The 16,043-nt window shown below is 39.1% G+C and overlaps 1 protein-coding gene across 3 annotated transcripts in view; it reads right to left on the bottom strand.

Moving 5' to 3' along the window:
* micu1 (mitochondrial calcium uptake 1) overlaps positions 1 to 14,057 on the bottom strand; it is a 69,958-nt gene extending 55,901 nt beyond the window's left edge. For all 3 annotated transcript variants that reach the window (XM_016249622.1, XM_016249623.1, XM_016249624.1), the window contains exons 1-2: positions 13,885 to 14,057; positions 10,500 to 10,683 (exon numbers count right to left, since the gene is read on the bottom strand). In XM_016249622.1, the coding sequence (XP_016105108.1) occupies positions 10,500 to 10,683; positions 13,885 to 14,048 (348 nt within the window). In that variant the 5' untranslated portion in view covers positions 14,049 to 14,057. The remainder of the gene's footprint in view (positions 1 to 10,499; positions 10,684 to 13,884) is intronic.
* Positions 14,058 to 16,043: the final 1,986 nt, after the last annotated feature.

The raw sequence follows: 16,043 nt of genomic DNA, 5'->3' as shown, positions 1-16,043 counted from the left end.
TTCATGACCTCAAGGTTAGATTATTGTAATGCTTTATTGGGTGGTTGCTCTGCGCGCTTAATAAACAAACTCCAGCTGGTTCAAAATGCAGCAGCTAGAGTTCTTACTAGAACCAGGAAGTACGACCATATTAGCCCGGTTCTGTCAACTCTGCACTGGCTCTTATAAAGCCCTGAATGGTTTAGTTCCTCAGTACTTGAGCGAGCTCATATCACATTATAGTTCTTCACGTCTGCTGCAATCTCAAAACTCTGTCCATTTGATAATACCTAGAATGTCAAAATCAACTGCAGGCGGCAGATCCTTTTCCTATTTAGTGCCCAAACTCTGGAACAATCTACCTAGCATTATTCGGGAGGCAGAGACACTCTGTCAGTTTAAATCTAGATTAAAAACCCATCTCTTTAACTTGGCATACACATAATATACTATTGCATTTCTATAATTAAAATCCGTTAAAGGATTATTAGGCTGCATTAATTAGGTCAACCGGAACCGGGAACACTTCCCATAACACCCGATGTACTCGTTACATCGTAAGAAAAATGGCATCTATGCTAATATTAGTCTGTTTCTCTCTTATTCCGAGGTCACCGTAGTCATACAGATCCAGTCAGTATCCAGTCTAGATGGCAGATCAGTACCTAGAGACGACCTCTACAGCCCTGAATGTCAGCGGAGATCATGTCAACTAGATAACTAGATGCACCCCAGAGACAGATCCCCTGCGAAGACCTTATCACCTCGACGACCATCGGTACAAGACCACCGGAACCAGACAAGATCTCTGCACCCGTGTTGCAGCCTGGAATTAAACTACGCCATGGTGTTTTCATCAGGCCAGAGGACAACTGGCCCCCGACTGAGCCTGGTTTCTCCCAAGGTTTTTTTCTCCATTTCTGTCACCGATGAAGTTTTGGTTCCTTGCCACTGTAGCCTTTGGCTTGCTTAGTTGGTTACACTTGACTGATTGCACAGACACTATTGGAAGAGAGCTGAACTGGATGATGACATCACTGAATCATCAATGAAAAATGCTGAAAAAATGACTGTTATTGTCTTCTTGCACTATTGACAAACTATTTTCCTGTTTGACACTGTAAAGCTGCTTTGACACAACCAGTATTGTATAAAGTGCTATACAAATAAAGGTGACTTGACATGATACATAATTTTGAAATATTAAAGGCCGCGATTACATGAGTTCGCATTTACAGAGAGTTCAATTTCATATCATACAATAAACACTCTTCCAGCACATGAGCACTTGCTGTGAAAAAAAACTGAAAATCACTGTTTATTTTATTTGTATCTTTACTCTATTGTATTTATTTGTGCTGTTGCTTGTAGTTCTTATTTACTTATTTACTTAATTTTTATTTGACAGTATAGTTTTTGCCTAAACATAGCACATACCGAACCATACCGAATCTAAAACCGAGCCCCAATTTAGCCCCCCGAGCAGATGAGATGGACCGTTTTTTGATAAAGAAAACAAGAGTGCAGGTAGGAAACCATGTCTCTGAGGGGGCCAAATAAGGAGAAAATAAAGAGGAGTCAGAGAAAGTTTTGAGAGAGAAACTCCCGAGTCAAGACTTGAGGGAGAGGAGCAGTTTGTTGCTGCTGCTAGCTGCTCCACAGGTGCGGCCGCAACTAGCACTAGCATAGTAGTTATCGCTCCGACTGATTTGAGCCAGTTCTGATTATGCATACAAATGTATTGTGTTGTTAATGCTAAACGCATGGGTTCTGTCCAGTTCTGAAGTCTTTCCTTTGTATGTAAAAAGTTTTTGTCGTTGTTTTATGGTCACTTGTATTAAGATTATATCTATTTTGATGAATTTGCATATTCGTTGGGAAAATATAAATTAAAACTACACTTCTGTTGAATATGGTACGTGTGTACCACAGCTGCTTTTATTTTGCATAACACCGCCCAAATGTTCACGCAAAGAAAGAAGGCATAACTTTTATTCCCGCTGTAGTATTGTTGTTGACGATTCCAAAATTACAACCAAAAGCCACACAATGTTGCATGGTATCAGTATTCGGAGTTGTGTTGCGGTAAAATTAACAACAGATAGCGCCAGTAGCTCACCGAGTGCAACCATTTAACGTCATTTAAATAATGGCTCCCCCCATAGTCCAAAATATGTATAAAACGATGTGGATTTTTTAAAAATAACGTAAATCTTTCATGGGTTTTCTACTACATATTTCAGTAAGAGACATAATTTACATTATATTAAGCCATACAAGTCTTAATACCCGGGGTTGCCTTTAATATTACATTATTACTAGGGCTGCCCTCGACTAAATATTTTTCTGGTCAACTAGTAGTCGTTCATTTTAAGCATTTGTTGACTAATCGCACGTTTATTAATAAACCATTGGTTTAATAAACCATACAGACAAGTCAACTTGTTGACTAAACAGATGTGACAAATGGGGCAGGGCCAAGAGCCGTGGGAATGGAGCGAGGCCGGTGGAGTTAATGATAATGCGCGCCACTTGCACCACTCACTGGTCTAGAGTCCCGCGGAGGAGCTCCGGAAGGATAAAAGGAGGAGTGACGACAGTGAAGGCCGAGGGAGGACCAGGCCTGGATTTTATTTTGTGTTTTGGTTCAGTTTGTGAGCGGCAGTCATCCGCAAGGGGCTGTCGTGCTATTTTCAGTTGTGTGTTTATTTTATTATTCAATTATGTTTAAATGTTCGCCGGTTCCCGCCTCCTTCTTCCCGAACTATGAATTGTGTTACAACGGAACTGCAGCTGATAGTGGACATTGGAAATAATAGTCGACTAGTAATTAGTACCACAGAGTCACAATGTTCACACTTTTCAGGGGAATCGCCTATGAATGGATTATTGATTGTTATGTCTGAATATTCAGATAAAAACAGTATAGCCATTGTAATGTTAACATAATATGATACAATTGGAAAAGTTGCTGCATGAATTAATTAAAATTAATAGTACCTTATTATTATCTATGGACTGTTAATGAAGGAACATTCCAAAGTGTATTTAGGACAAAGGAAAAAAAATCAATTACAGAAAATACCAATAAAGCTAAAGATTGAAGTATATCTCAAGCAAACTTTCACACTTCAGAAGACTTTAAATCTATGAATCAGGATTAAACAGAACGATACTCATTCTGAAAGAAATAGTTTTTCTTTTAGGCTGATGATACACGAGGCAACTTTTTGAGCAAAGAAGTTGCCCCGTGTATCATCAGCCTAAAACTAACCCAAACAAGATGGGAGTTTTTTTGAGTGAGATATGTTTTTGTTCATACGGACAGGGATGGCAGAAGGGACAGGGATGAGATAGAATGATTGGCATCCATCAAAAAGCATTTGCTTATTAGTTTCTTCTTATAATATTCCAATTTCAGACTGCTTGAAGAAGATTACTAATCTGACACTTCAAAATGACTCGGCATTTGATGGACGGTGTTTTCGGTTATATTGGTGTTAAGCCGCAACACCGGTTACTTCATTTGTCTACCGCGGCACCGCCCCCCATCGTCGTTTTGATTTTGGAATCAGGATTAAACAGAACGATACTCATTCTGAAAGAAATAGTTTTTCTTTTAGGCTGATGATACACGAGGCAACTTTTTGAGCAAAGAAGTTGCCCCGTGTATCATCAGCCTAAAACTAACCCAAACAAGATGGGAGTTTTTTTGAGTGAGATATGTTTTTGTTCATACGGACAGGGATGGCAGAAGGGACAGGGATGAGATAGAATGATTGGCATCCATCAAAAAGCATTTGCTTATTAGTTTCTTCTTATAATATTCCAATTTCAGACTGCTTGAAGAAGATTACTAATCTGACACTTCAAAATGACTCGGCATTTGATGGACGGTGTTTTCGGTTATATTGGTGTTAAGCCGCAACACCGGTTACTTCATTTGTCTACCGCGGCACCGCCCCCCATCATCGTTTTGATTTTTTTTTATAGTAACAAAAATCATTTAGCCTAGTTCAGTTAGAGGACAGACACTTTTAAAAACTAAACGCTCAATGCAGCGTGCCGAACCGTGAGCGAACGACAGTGCTCCACGGAGCAGGAGTAAGATTTTATTTATTACGTGAGGAGAGTGAGTCGAGCTGACTGACAAGCGTGAGGTGAGAAAGACAAGATGATGGCAGAAGATTGTTTAGAAAGGAAATGTAAAGGCGCTGTTTAGCAATATTTTAGATTTTGAAAAGCCTATTGACTGGAAGTTTTTTTAAACATTCGTTTCTTATTTATTTGGTTCCACAGTGTTTGCTGATTTTCAGTTTTATATACCTATTTAAACTTTGTGTAGCCCAAGTAATTTGTTATTTTATTAGGCATATATGGTGTATTTTTATTCGTTTTGTTAATAAAAGTTCTATGAGTTTGACGTTGTTGTTGCTTGAATTGAATCAACGCAGAATTGCCGCTAATTTGAAAGTGAAGGTAAAATGCGCACTGTGCTTTTTCAAGCTATTTGAAAGCCAAGAAATCCGAGGAAAAGAGGGAAAACTCAAACGAACAATTGCGGCAATTCAAATAAAATGTGCACAGAATAAAATGTGCACAGAACTTTTACAAGCCATTTGAAAGCGAAGAAAAGAGGGAAACTCACAAAAAATTTTTTTAATTATATATATAAATTTATATATACAGTGGGGCAAATAAGTATTTGAGACACTGCCAATTTTTCAAGTTTTCCCACTTACAAAGAATGGAGAGATCTGTAATTTTCATCGTAGGTACACCTCAACTGTGAGAGACAGAATCCAAAAAAAAAATCCAGAAAATCACATTGTATGATTTTTAAATAATTAATTTCCATTTTATTGCATGAAATAAGTATTTGATCACCTACCAACGCTCTCACAGACCTGTCAGTTTGTCTTTAAGAAGCCCTCCTATCCTCCACTCATTACCTGTATTAATTGCACCTGTTTGAACTTGTTACCTGTATAAAAGACACCAGTCCACACACTCAATCAATCAGACTCCAACCTCTCCACTATTGGCAAGACCAAAGAGCTGTCTAAGGACACCAGGGACAAAATTGTAGACCTGCACAAGGCTGGGATGGGCTACAGGAAAATAGGCAAACAGCTTGGTGAGAAGGCAACAATTGTTGGCGCAATTATTAGAAAATGGAAGAAATGCAAGATGACTGTCAATCTCCCTCGGACTGGGGCTCCATGCAAGATCTCGCCTCGTGGAGTATCAATGATCCTGAGAAAGGTGAGGGATCAGCCTAGAACTACACGGGAGGACCTGGTCAATGACCTGAAGAGAGCTGGGACCACAGTCTCAACGGTTACCATTAGTAACACACTACACCGTCATGGATTAAAATCCTGCAGCGTGGGCAAGGTCCCCCTGCTCAAGCCAGCACATGTCCAGGCCCGTCTGAAGTTTGCCAAAGACCATCTGGATGATCCAGAGGAGGCATGGGAGAAGGTCATGTGGTCAGAGGAGACCAAAATAGAAGTTTTTGGTATAAACTCCACTCGACGTGTTTGGAGGAAGAAGAAGAATGAGTATAATCCCAAGAACACCATCCCAACCGTGAAGCATGGGGGTGGAAACATCATGCTTTGGGGGTGCTTTTCTGCAAAGGGGACAGGACGACTGCACCGTATTGAGGGGAGGATGGATGGGGCCATGTATTGCGAGATTTTGGGCAACAACCTCCTTCCCTCAGTAAGAGCATTGAAGATGGGTCGTGGCTGGGTCTTCCAGCATGACAATGACCCCAAACACACAGCCAGGGCAACTAAGGAGCGGCTCCGTAAGAAGCATTTCAAGGTCCTGGAGTCTCCAGACCTGAACCCAATAGAAAATCTATGGAGGGAGCTGAAACTCCATGTTGCCCAGCGACAGCCCCAAAACCTGAAAGATCTGGAGAACACCTGTATGGAGGAGTGGGCCAAAATCCCTGCTGCAGTGTGTGCAAACCTGGTCAAGAACTACAGGAAGCGTCTGACCTCTGTAATTGTAAACAAAGGTTTCTGTACCAAATATTAAGTTCTATTTTTCTATTGTATCAAATACTTATTCATGCAATAAAATGGAAATTAATTATTAAAAAAAATCATACAATGTGATTTTCTGGATTTTTTTTTTATTCGGTCTCTCACAGTTGAGGTGTACCTACGATGAAAATTACAGATCTCTCCATTCTTTGTAAGTGGGAAAACTTGAAAAATCGGCAGTGTATCAAATACTTATTTGCCCCACTGTATATATGAAAAATATAAATATTGAATTGGGGTGGGGTGGTGGGTTTATATGAATGCATCTCTGAGGGGAACTTACCATCTTCAGAAAAGTTTTGATGGCATTTTCTTTTCCACTTACCTCCATATAATGCATATTAAATTAGTGTTTATAAGCGCAGCTGCTTTGTTTACAGTGGTAACCAAGGAAACGCTGTATCACTGCTGTTCCATTAGCGCCACCTGCTGTCAGAGAGTGAATTAACATTTTCATTCAGTCAGTCTGCTGTTTTTGTTTTGTGCATGTCTTATGTAGCACGTGAGGTGAGACCGTATTAGACAGTAATATTCGTTATACTGTCTAATAAATGAAAAAATCCATTTACTGTTTTACCGAACTTGTATCGAACTGTGACCCCAAAATCGAGGTACGTACCGAACTGGAACTTCTGTGTACCGTTACACCCCTAATGCAAACATTTAGATAGAATAGAATATCCATGGCATGTGGTGATGCCCATTTTGGAAAATTTTGGATTAGGTAGTTAATCTATGAACATTGTATTTGCTATTTTTAGTAACTCCCCAAATATGGTTACAATGGTATATGTTATGAGGATATACCGCCGAGTCCTCAGATGTTACACAGAAATTTGTTCTGTTTGTGTTTCATGAATGAGGCCTATTGGTCGAAGACATAGCCTGGAGGGCAGTACTTGTGTAAACAGAGACAGCCGCCTAATGTACCCTGCTACATGATGAATGGCCTCATCCATCAAAGGCAGAGCCCCACCATCCAACAGCGAATCAGCTTCACTCTTAATGTGCTGTTGGTTTGATGTATGCTGTTTATTTTAATACCGTCTTCATATTTTAGTGAATACCTACATTCCCCCCCTTTTTCTCAGCTTATAATGAAATGTGATGATTAGGCTCTAAACAAAAAGGTCTGAACAACTGCCACTGCAACCACAACCGCTCTTGCTATTTTAGGACACAGAGTAGCAAAAACAAATCATCCTGATAAATTGGGTCCTTTTTTAAAGAATGCATACACAAAAACAACCACAAGACATCGCCTAAGTAACCATGTCAACACGTCCTAGAATAGAGCATCTGTTTCAAGGAAATATGTTCTAAACTCAGGTCAATTTCTCTTGCACCAAACAGTTCTGTGAATACATTTTTTGGCTACTGTAAAGAAATGAAACTTCTGTAATCATTTACTCACTTTCGTTTCATCCCAAACCCATAATACTTTCATTCATCTTTATAACACATTTGACATTTTTTATGAACTTAAGAGATTTCTGTCTATCTATTGAAAGTCAATGTCCTTTCTTGCTTCAAAATGTTTATAAAGAATAGATGTAATCCATATGAATCGAGTGGTTTGATCCAAGTCTTCTGAACAGACACAATCACTTCATATGATGCTCCAGGCATGACGAAGCAGATATGGTCCTCTTTTGGAAGGCCAAACAAAGTAGTTTCACTTTCACAACGAAGCACACAGCGCCTTCACGACATGGCAGCGGCGGCAACAATACTACAGCGAGAATAAAAGTTACACCTTCTTTCTTTGCGTGAACATTTGGGCAGCGTTATGCAAATCTTCCCAGATAGTGATGTAGATATGTGGGGGCGTGTTAGAACGAGCCGTTTTAGGTAGGCGTGGCTGACTCTTAACTTTTATAAAAAATATCTCTTTGGATTTGAGACTTTAGTCTTTGCAACTTTACAGATCTTCTTTATGCACCAAGACCTTGTAACACTCCAAAGAGAAAGGAAAATTTAAAATCGCATCATATGACCCCTTTAAAGGATTTGCCACTGATAATTCAAACGCAAGTTTTGAGCAGTTCTCCGATCACAAATGCAGACATGGTTTTATGTTTACGCGGCGCGATGCAACGCAACGCATAAAAAGACAGTATAAGGGGCCGTTCATATATCGCGTCTTTTGCGTGCTCAAGTTCGTTATTTCAAATGTAGACGTGCTGCAGGCATGCTCATAATGGAAGTGACGCGGTCGCGACGCGCACACGGTGCGACATGCTCATTTTTTCCAGGCGCGTCCACGCCGCATCGAGATAAACACATTTCAACTTTTCAGAATGCCGTAAGCGCACCGCGGGTCATGTGACAAGAACCAACCAATCAGCTTCATCCTTTCCCGTAACAACATTGAAAGCTCAGCCAAGATGAAGGAACAGCTGATCATAGCTGTACAGGGATAGCCATTTTTAAATATATTTAGTAGTAGAGCTACTGCAAGCAATTTTTAGTGCTGCAAATCCATTTATCCTTTGCTGAAACTTCCGAGTCTTCATGGAGATCACAGGTAATGGTTGCTTAGCAATGGCAGACGCCTCCGGAGCGCAAGCGCCCGAACGCTTTGGAAAAAAGCAGAAAGCGGCACGCCTAGCGCTTTCCACGTGTTTTTAGGCGCGACATGTGAACGGCCCCTAAGTCATTATAATCCATAGTTATGTCCCCACTGTATGCAACAAATGCCTCATTTGTAATGGGTTTTAATGTTTTTCTCTCGTCGCTCCGGCCTGACAGGGCATCACAATATGGTAAGGGGCGTAACATTTCCGTCACATGCTTGAGGTATTCGGCCAATCACAACGCACTGGATAGCTGGCCAATCAGAGCACACCTCGCTTTTCAGACCGATGAGCTTTGTAAAAATCGATGCGTTTCAGAAAGGCGGGGCTTAGAGGAGAAACAATAATGTACAGTATGTGGAAAATAATGTGTTTTTTGAACCTTAAACCGCATAAACATTTCATTACACCAAATACACAAAATAATGTTCTTTTCAGCAACATCTGAACATATGACCCCTTTAAAAACTTTACGATACCAGCCTTTCCACAGTACCGGTAGTACTGAGTTCATTCAGCTTGAGCTCTGCACTCTTGCAAATAGTTTCGCTATAACCAACAAAGTATAAATACGATGTAAATAAGAGATTCATTGTGCTGTATAGACAGATTTTTTTTATTATAATGGGAGTTTTCACTCAGTCAGTGAGCTTGTGCCGAGGCTGAACTGAACTGATATCAGCTTCATTGATTATAAGGGAGGGTCTTTGCTCACTTTGTGTATAACCCAATCATAATTTGAATAAAAGTTTTATTTTTTAAGCGAAGTACATACTGCAGTTTCAGGAGTGATGACTGTATTAAAATGCAGGACTGAATCTGAAATTGTGATGTTTGACATTGTGATAACCATAGCAATGGACGGGACAAAACCAATCTGATGTGTCAGAATAGATCTGTGCATTAAGTCTTGCAGCGCAAAACGCAAAAAACCGTCCACTTGTTCCGTTACCTGCAATGGGTTTCTTTGCTATTTTATTACTTTCATTTGATCCTTTTAATACAATTGAACAATATTTGAAGGCTACATGCTAATGTTTTAAAATTTATTTATTTAATTATTAATAACATTGCAATAGTTTTTGCTATTAACCGTGGGATGTTACTGGTATTGGTACCGACTACTGAAATGTAGGTATTTTGACCACTACAACACGCATACATGGAGCACATCAAATATGGTAAATGGAAGCTCAGCCATACTTGATTGACATGCAAGAACAAACATCATTGGTTCTCGGCATCATTTTTGGGTGAACTATTTCATTTCATTTTCATTTATTAAGCACTTTTAAATACAATAACTGTTTGGTTGAAATAGTGGTTTAACCAAATGTTAAGTCATTTCAGAGCAAATAAACTAATATCAAAATAGAATGCGGTCAAAAGGCTGAAAACTATGAAGATAAATTGTTTTGCATTCCTACTCACATTGGTTGTGAAATGCATTATTACTCAGAACATCAAAGTATATTAGGAAAAGACCTTTTTTTATGTGCCCCATTTAAAAGGAACAAATCAACTAATGAGCAAAACAACAGTGTCATTAATTTCTCTCATCCTTTCTACTCTTTCCCTTTAATCAGCAAGCCTGTCCCAGGTGCTGCTTTAATATCACATTTTCCCCACAGTTAATGTCAGCTGCAATTCATTAACTCTGCTATTGTCACGCTGCCACATTCCCACTGATGTCATATCATATGAAACCCAATTCAGAAATATGGAGGTCGATTTCATGACTGTGGATTTGCATGTTGATTAGATGTGAGGGGTCCACATTTCGTCTGAACATGGTGAAGTCAGATGAATTCATCAGATAATGGCTGGATGACACTGACCTCATCATGACGCGATTGAGATGATGTGCATGTTGTGCATTGATCACCTTGCGGTCACGGAAGCCGACTCTCGGTTTCTTTTTCTTCCCTTCTGTGCCTGCCTCGTCTTCCTCCTCCCCGCTACTCGTCTCGAGAGCGCCATCTGACTCCGCCTCCTCCGCTATATCCTTCAAAGACTCCTCCTCCATCTGCTCCTCGTGCTTGACTGAAGACCCCGCCTCTGCATATGCTCTGCCAATCAGAAGAGAACATGCAGATCAGTCACACTGAAAAGTATATAGCAATAAAACTGTAAACCGCCTGTCAAAAGTTTTAATTTTTTTTAAAAGAAGTCTCTTATGCTCACCAAGGCTGCTTTTATTTTATGAAAAATACAGTAAAAAAACATAATATTGTGAAATATTATTACAATTTAAAAGAACCGTTTTCTATTTTAAAATATAATTTATTCCTGTGATGCAAAGCTGAATTTTCAGCATCATTACTTCAGTCGTAAGTGTCACATGATCCTTCAGAAATCATTCTGATATGCTTATCTATAATATCTACCAAACGGTGTACATTTTTTGCTGCCATTTTTTGGAGCAGTGGGGGGTTCGGTGCCTTGCTCAAGGGCACCTCAGTCGTGGTATTGAAGGTGGGAGAGTGCACTGTACATTCACTCCCCCCACCTACAATCCCTGCCGGTACGAGACTCGAACTGCAACCTTTGGGTTACGAGTCCGACTCTCTAACCATTAGGCCAAGACTTCCACCAATATCTAGATATGCTGTGTTGGCTTGGTCCAGTTAGTAACCGCATAGCAATGTGCTAAAAAAACCTACTCTGAACTCCTTAGCAACTGCATAGCAACACCCTGACGTGGTAGTGAGTTTTGCTTTAGGCAAACGTCTCTCAAATTTCTTTAAAAAAAAATGTAAGTTTACTCATCATTACACATAAGAACCAACATTGTCAATGTGTATTTATCTCTCGAGGTGTGACTCATACTAAAAGTTAATGAAGAGTGCTAGAAGGTCAATATCTTCAGGACAAAAAGCAGTAATTGAAAAAAAAGCCTGTCATTGTGTTGATGGATGTGTGTTTGATCAATAAAATGAGGTTTGTTCAATAATTCAATAAAATGAGAGAAAATGACTGCACAGACTGAGAACCGAAATGCCACCTCGTCCCAGAACTCCGTCATTCTATAGATCACGTCCCAGATGCTTTTCTCTATATTGCTGACATATCATCTCCTCTATTCATACACACACACACACACTGCACTGGCCTTCGCCCAGACTGCAGATGAATCTCTGCAGATATGGGATTTAAGGACACTTACGTTAAAGGTGAAATGTGTCATTTTTTCATATTACAATACTTTCTCCTATCCCAGTTTAATATTCAGACACAGCTATATGCAAGCCATTCATAGGGTGACTTCCCCAAAAACTCTGCAGGTGAATCTTACTAAACAAAGAATATCTTATGGTGTTATTTCTATGCATGCAACAATATAAAAATGCTGGCCTATACTGATAAAGCGAAAATTATATATATTTTCTTTTTGGTCCAAAAAAAAAAAAAAACTAAAACTTAAGCGCAGTAGAAAAAAGGTATATTTTTAAAGTTAATGAAGGCATCTCAACATAATAATGTACAGTAAGAAAAATAGATATTCATTCATTAATGAATTAATCTGATAAATGGTTGTATTTGTTACACTGTCCTTAATTCACACACACACACAAATGTATATTTTTATGTGTGTGTGTGTAAAAACCTGTTATTTTGCCGTTTCATTATTTCTCTAATTCCATTTAGTGCTGCTACTGCCAGAGGCATTAAGCAATCCGATTTCTAAAAAATGTTTTATGCAACTCTAAATCACAAAAACAAAATAAAGCAACACTGAAGCGCCTCAATAAAAGCTGATGTAACTATACATTATACGTTACAATGCTGTATTTTATTTGTAAGACACTTTATGAATGAGACAGGTGTCTACAGCGATCCGTACCTTGTCCACAGTAGTCCAGCGCTGGCTGAGATGCCCGTCCCCCCCGCCAGGGCAGCCAGCATCACTCTACGCCGCTGATAGGAACGGAAGGCACCGGCATGATGCCGTCTTGACAACTGCACCATCCCGACGGTGGCAGCCGTCAGAGCCCGCAAGCGGTACATACTGCAAGAAGACAGAAAGAAAGAGTGATAACTAAAAAAAAATGTAAGTTTACTCATCATTACACATAAGAACCAACATTGTCAATGTGTATTTATCTCTCGAGGTGTGACTCATACTAAAAGTTAATGAAGAGTGCTAGAAGGTCAATATCTTCAGGACAAAAAGCAGTAATTGAAAAAAAAGCCTGTCATTGTGTTGATGGATGTGTGTTTGATCAATAAAATGAGGTTTGTTCAATAATTCAATAAAATGAGAGAAAATGACTGCACAGACTGAGAACCGAAATGCCACCTCGTCCCAGAACTCCGTCATTCTATAGATCACGTCCCAGATGCTTTTCTCTATATTGCTGACATATCATCTCCTCTATTCATACACACACACACACACTGCACTGGCCTTCGCCCAGACTGCAGATGAATCTCTGCAGATATGGGATTTAAGGACACTTACGTTAAAGGTGAAATGTGTCATTTTTTCATATTACAATACTTTCTCCTATCCCAGTTTAATATTCAGACACAGCTATATGCAAGCCATTCATAGGGTGACTTCCCCAAAAACTCTGCAGGTGAATCTTACTAAACAAAGAATATCTTATGGTGTTATTTCTATGCATGCAACAATATAAAAATGCTGGCCTATACTGATAAAGCGACAATTATATATATTTTTTTTTTGGTCCAAAAAAAAAAAAAAACTAAAACTTAAGCGCAGTAGAAAAAAGGTGTATTTTTAAAGTTAATGAAGGCATCTCAACATAATAATGTACAGTAAGAAAAATAGATATTCATTCATTAATGAATTAATCTGATAAATGGTTGTATTTGTTACACTGCCCTTAATTCACACACACACACAAATGTATATTTTTATGTGTGTGTGTAAAAACCTGTTATTTTGCCATTTCATTATTTCTCTAATTCCATTTAGTGCTGCTACTGCCAGAGACATTAAGCAATCCGATTTCTAAAAAATGTTTTATGCAACTCTAATCACAAAAACAAAATAAAGCAACACTGAAGCGCCTCAATAAAAGCTGATGTAACTATACATTATACGTTACAATGCTGTATTTTATTTGTAAGACACTTTATGAATGAGACAGGTGTCTACAGCTATCCGTACCCACAAAAACAAAATAAAGCAACACTGAAGCGCCTCAATAAAAGCTGATGTAACTATACATTATACGTTACAATGCTGTATTTTATTTGTAAGACACTTTATGAATGAGACAGGTGTCTACAGCGATCCGTACCTTGTCCACAGTAGTCCAGCGCTGGCTGAGATGCCCGTCACCCCCGCCAGGGCAGCCAGCATCACTCTACGCCGCTGATAGGAACGGAAGGCACCGGCATGATGCCGTCTTGACAACTGCACCATCCCGACGGTGGCAGCCGTCAGAGCCCGCAAGCGGTACATACTGCAAGAAGACAGAAAGAAAGAGTGATAACTATGCAAATAATACTTTTAATGAGAATTACATCTGTATGCGAATATCTCCTGGAGTGACACAAGTGACACCATATCAAATATTTAAGCAGGGCAGTGAACTAACTTTATAAACTATCAAATAAAATGAAATTCATCCATCCAAAGTCAAACAGGCCCATTCCACCTCTCTTTCATTAGAGATTTGGGCCAGTCTCAAATGGTGTGATATAATTTGATTAGGTCTGAAATTAAAACTGTAAATGTGGGCTCTGGATCTTTCCCCAACACTGCATGGATTAGCCCTATATCTCCCATGGCCCTGAGACTGCACTCCCGAAAAACTAATTATCCAGCAGCACACGAACAAGACGCATTTTTAACAATAGACCTAAGAGAGTTATGAAATGAAATGGGACTTTGTGGCTTTAAGTCCACGTCTTTTAGTTTTGAGGTCATCTGTAAGAGAGCGTACTCCTAAAAGTGACAAAATAAACTTTTAGGAGATGTAATATTTAAAAATGTACAATTTTATCATCTGGGGAAATGGCGAAAAAATACTGACGACTCGTTCTGTCTGAAGGGACATATGCAAAAAGTTGTCAATCTGGAATGCAAATGTCCTGATACCACCTGCCACAGACCAGCAAGTAGCAAATCACAGTTCATAGCTGTAACATACAGTAAACTCAAAAAAAGAGAGATGAAAAGAAGAGATGAACCTTATCTCAGCCATTCTTTAATTTTATATTGTGAAATTGAGTTCGTAATGGTCAGATTTGCTGGTACCCTTGGTAAATATGATCAAAAAAGGCTGTGAAAATAAATCTGCATTGTTTATCCATTTAATCTTTCGCAAAAAATAATAATAAAAAAATTGAAGTAAAAAAATTAAGGGGGGGGGGAATTTTTCACATTGTAAAATAAATAATTTTTCTCTAATACACAATAGCCACAATTATTGGTACCCTTAGAAATTCTTACGAGTAAAATATCTCTGAAGTATATTCCTATTTATATTTCAAAAAAATTTAGCACACCAGGGTGACGTCCAGCCATGACTTCCTGTTGCACATGAATATAAAGAAGAGGGAACACAAAGGCCAAAGTCCCTTAATCATCCATCACAAGGAGTAAAACCAAAGAATATAGTTCTGATGTGCAGCAACAGATAATCGAGCTTCACAAATTAGAAAGTGGCTTTAAGAAAAGAGCTAGAGCATTCCCATTTCCACCATCAGGGCAAGAATTAAGAATTTCCAATCAACTAAAGATGTTACAGATCTTCCTGGAAGAGGACGTGTGTCCTAAATAATGCACGCTGAGGAGGAGAGTTTGAATGGCCAAAGACTCTCCAAGGATCACAGCTGGAGAATCGCAGAGATTAGAAACCCTCCCAATCAACACCTACATCACGACATGTTGTTTGGGAGGGTTTCAAGAAAAGAAAATGCTCTCATCCAAAAAACAAACTCCAGCATATTGATTTGCCAGACACTAATGGAAGATAAAACTAATAAATTAGCTTTTTAGCAGCAAACACTCAAGACAGGTTTGGTGCACACAGGAGTAAAAAAGCACCCCATGTGTACAATGAAATATTCTGCTGTATCTTTAATGTTGTTGGTGTTTTTTTCTGCCGGAGGTCCTGGACATCTTGTTTAGATGCATGGAATCATGGATTCTATCAAATAACAACAGATAATACATTACAAACCGACTGTCCTAGAAATCTTACAATGGGCCATGTTTGGATCTTACAACAGGACAATGATCCAAAAACAAACATCAATATCAAAACAAAAATGGGTCACTGAGCACAAAACGAAGCTTCTGCCCTGGCCATTCCAGTTCCCTGACCCGAACCCAATAGAAAATGAGTGAGGTGAACTGACTGAACTGGAAATCTGAAGGGTCTGGAGAGATTCTTTATGAAGGAATGATCTCTTGTCAGATGTTCTCCAAACTCATCAGGCATTATAGGTG

The sequence above is a fragment of the Sinocyclocheilus grahami genome, unplaced genomic scaffold, assembly GCF_001515645.1.
Source record: "Sinocyclocheilus grahami isolate Dianchi unplaced genomic scaffold, SAMN03320097.WGS_v1.1 scaffold944.1, whole genome shotgun sequence".
NCBI classification, from domain to species: domain Eukaryota; kingdom Metazoa; phylum Chordata; class Actinopteri; order Cypriniformes; family Cyprinidae; genus Sinocyclocheilus; species Sinocyclocheilus grahami.
Note: the sequence above shows the minus strand (reverse complement) of the source record. Positions and strands in the feature narration are given on the sequence as shown.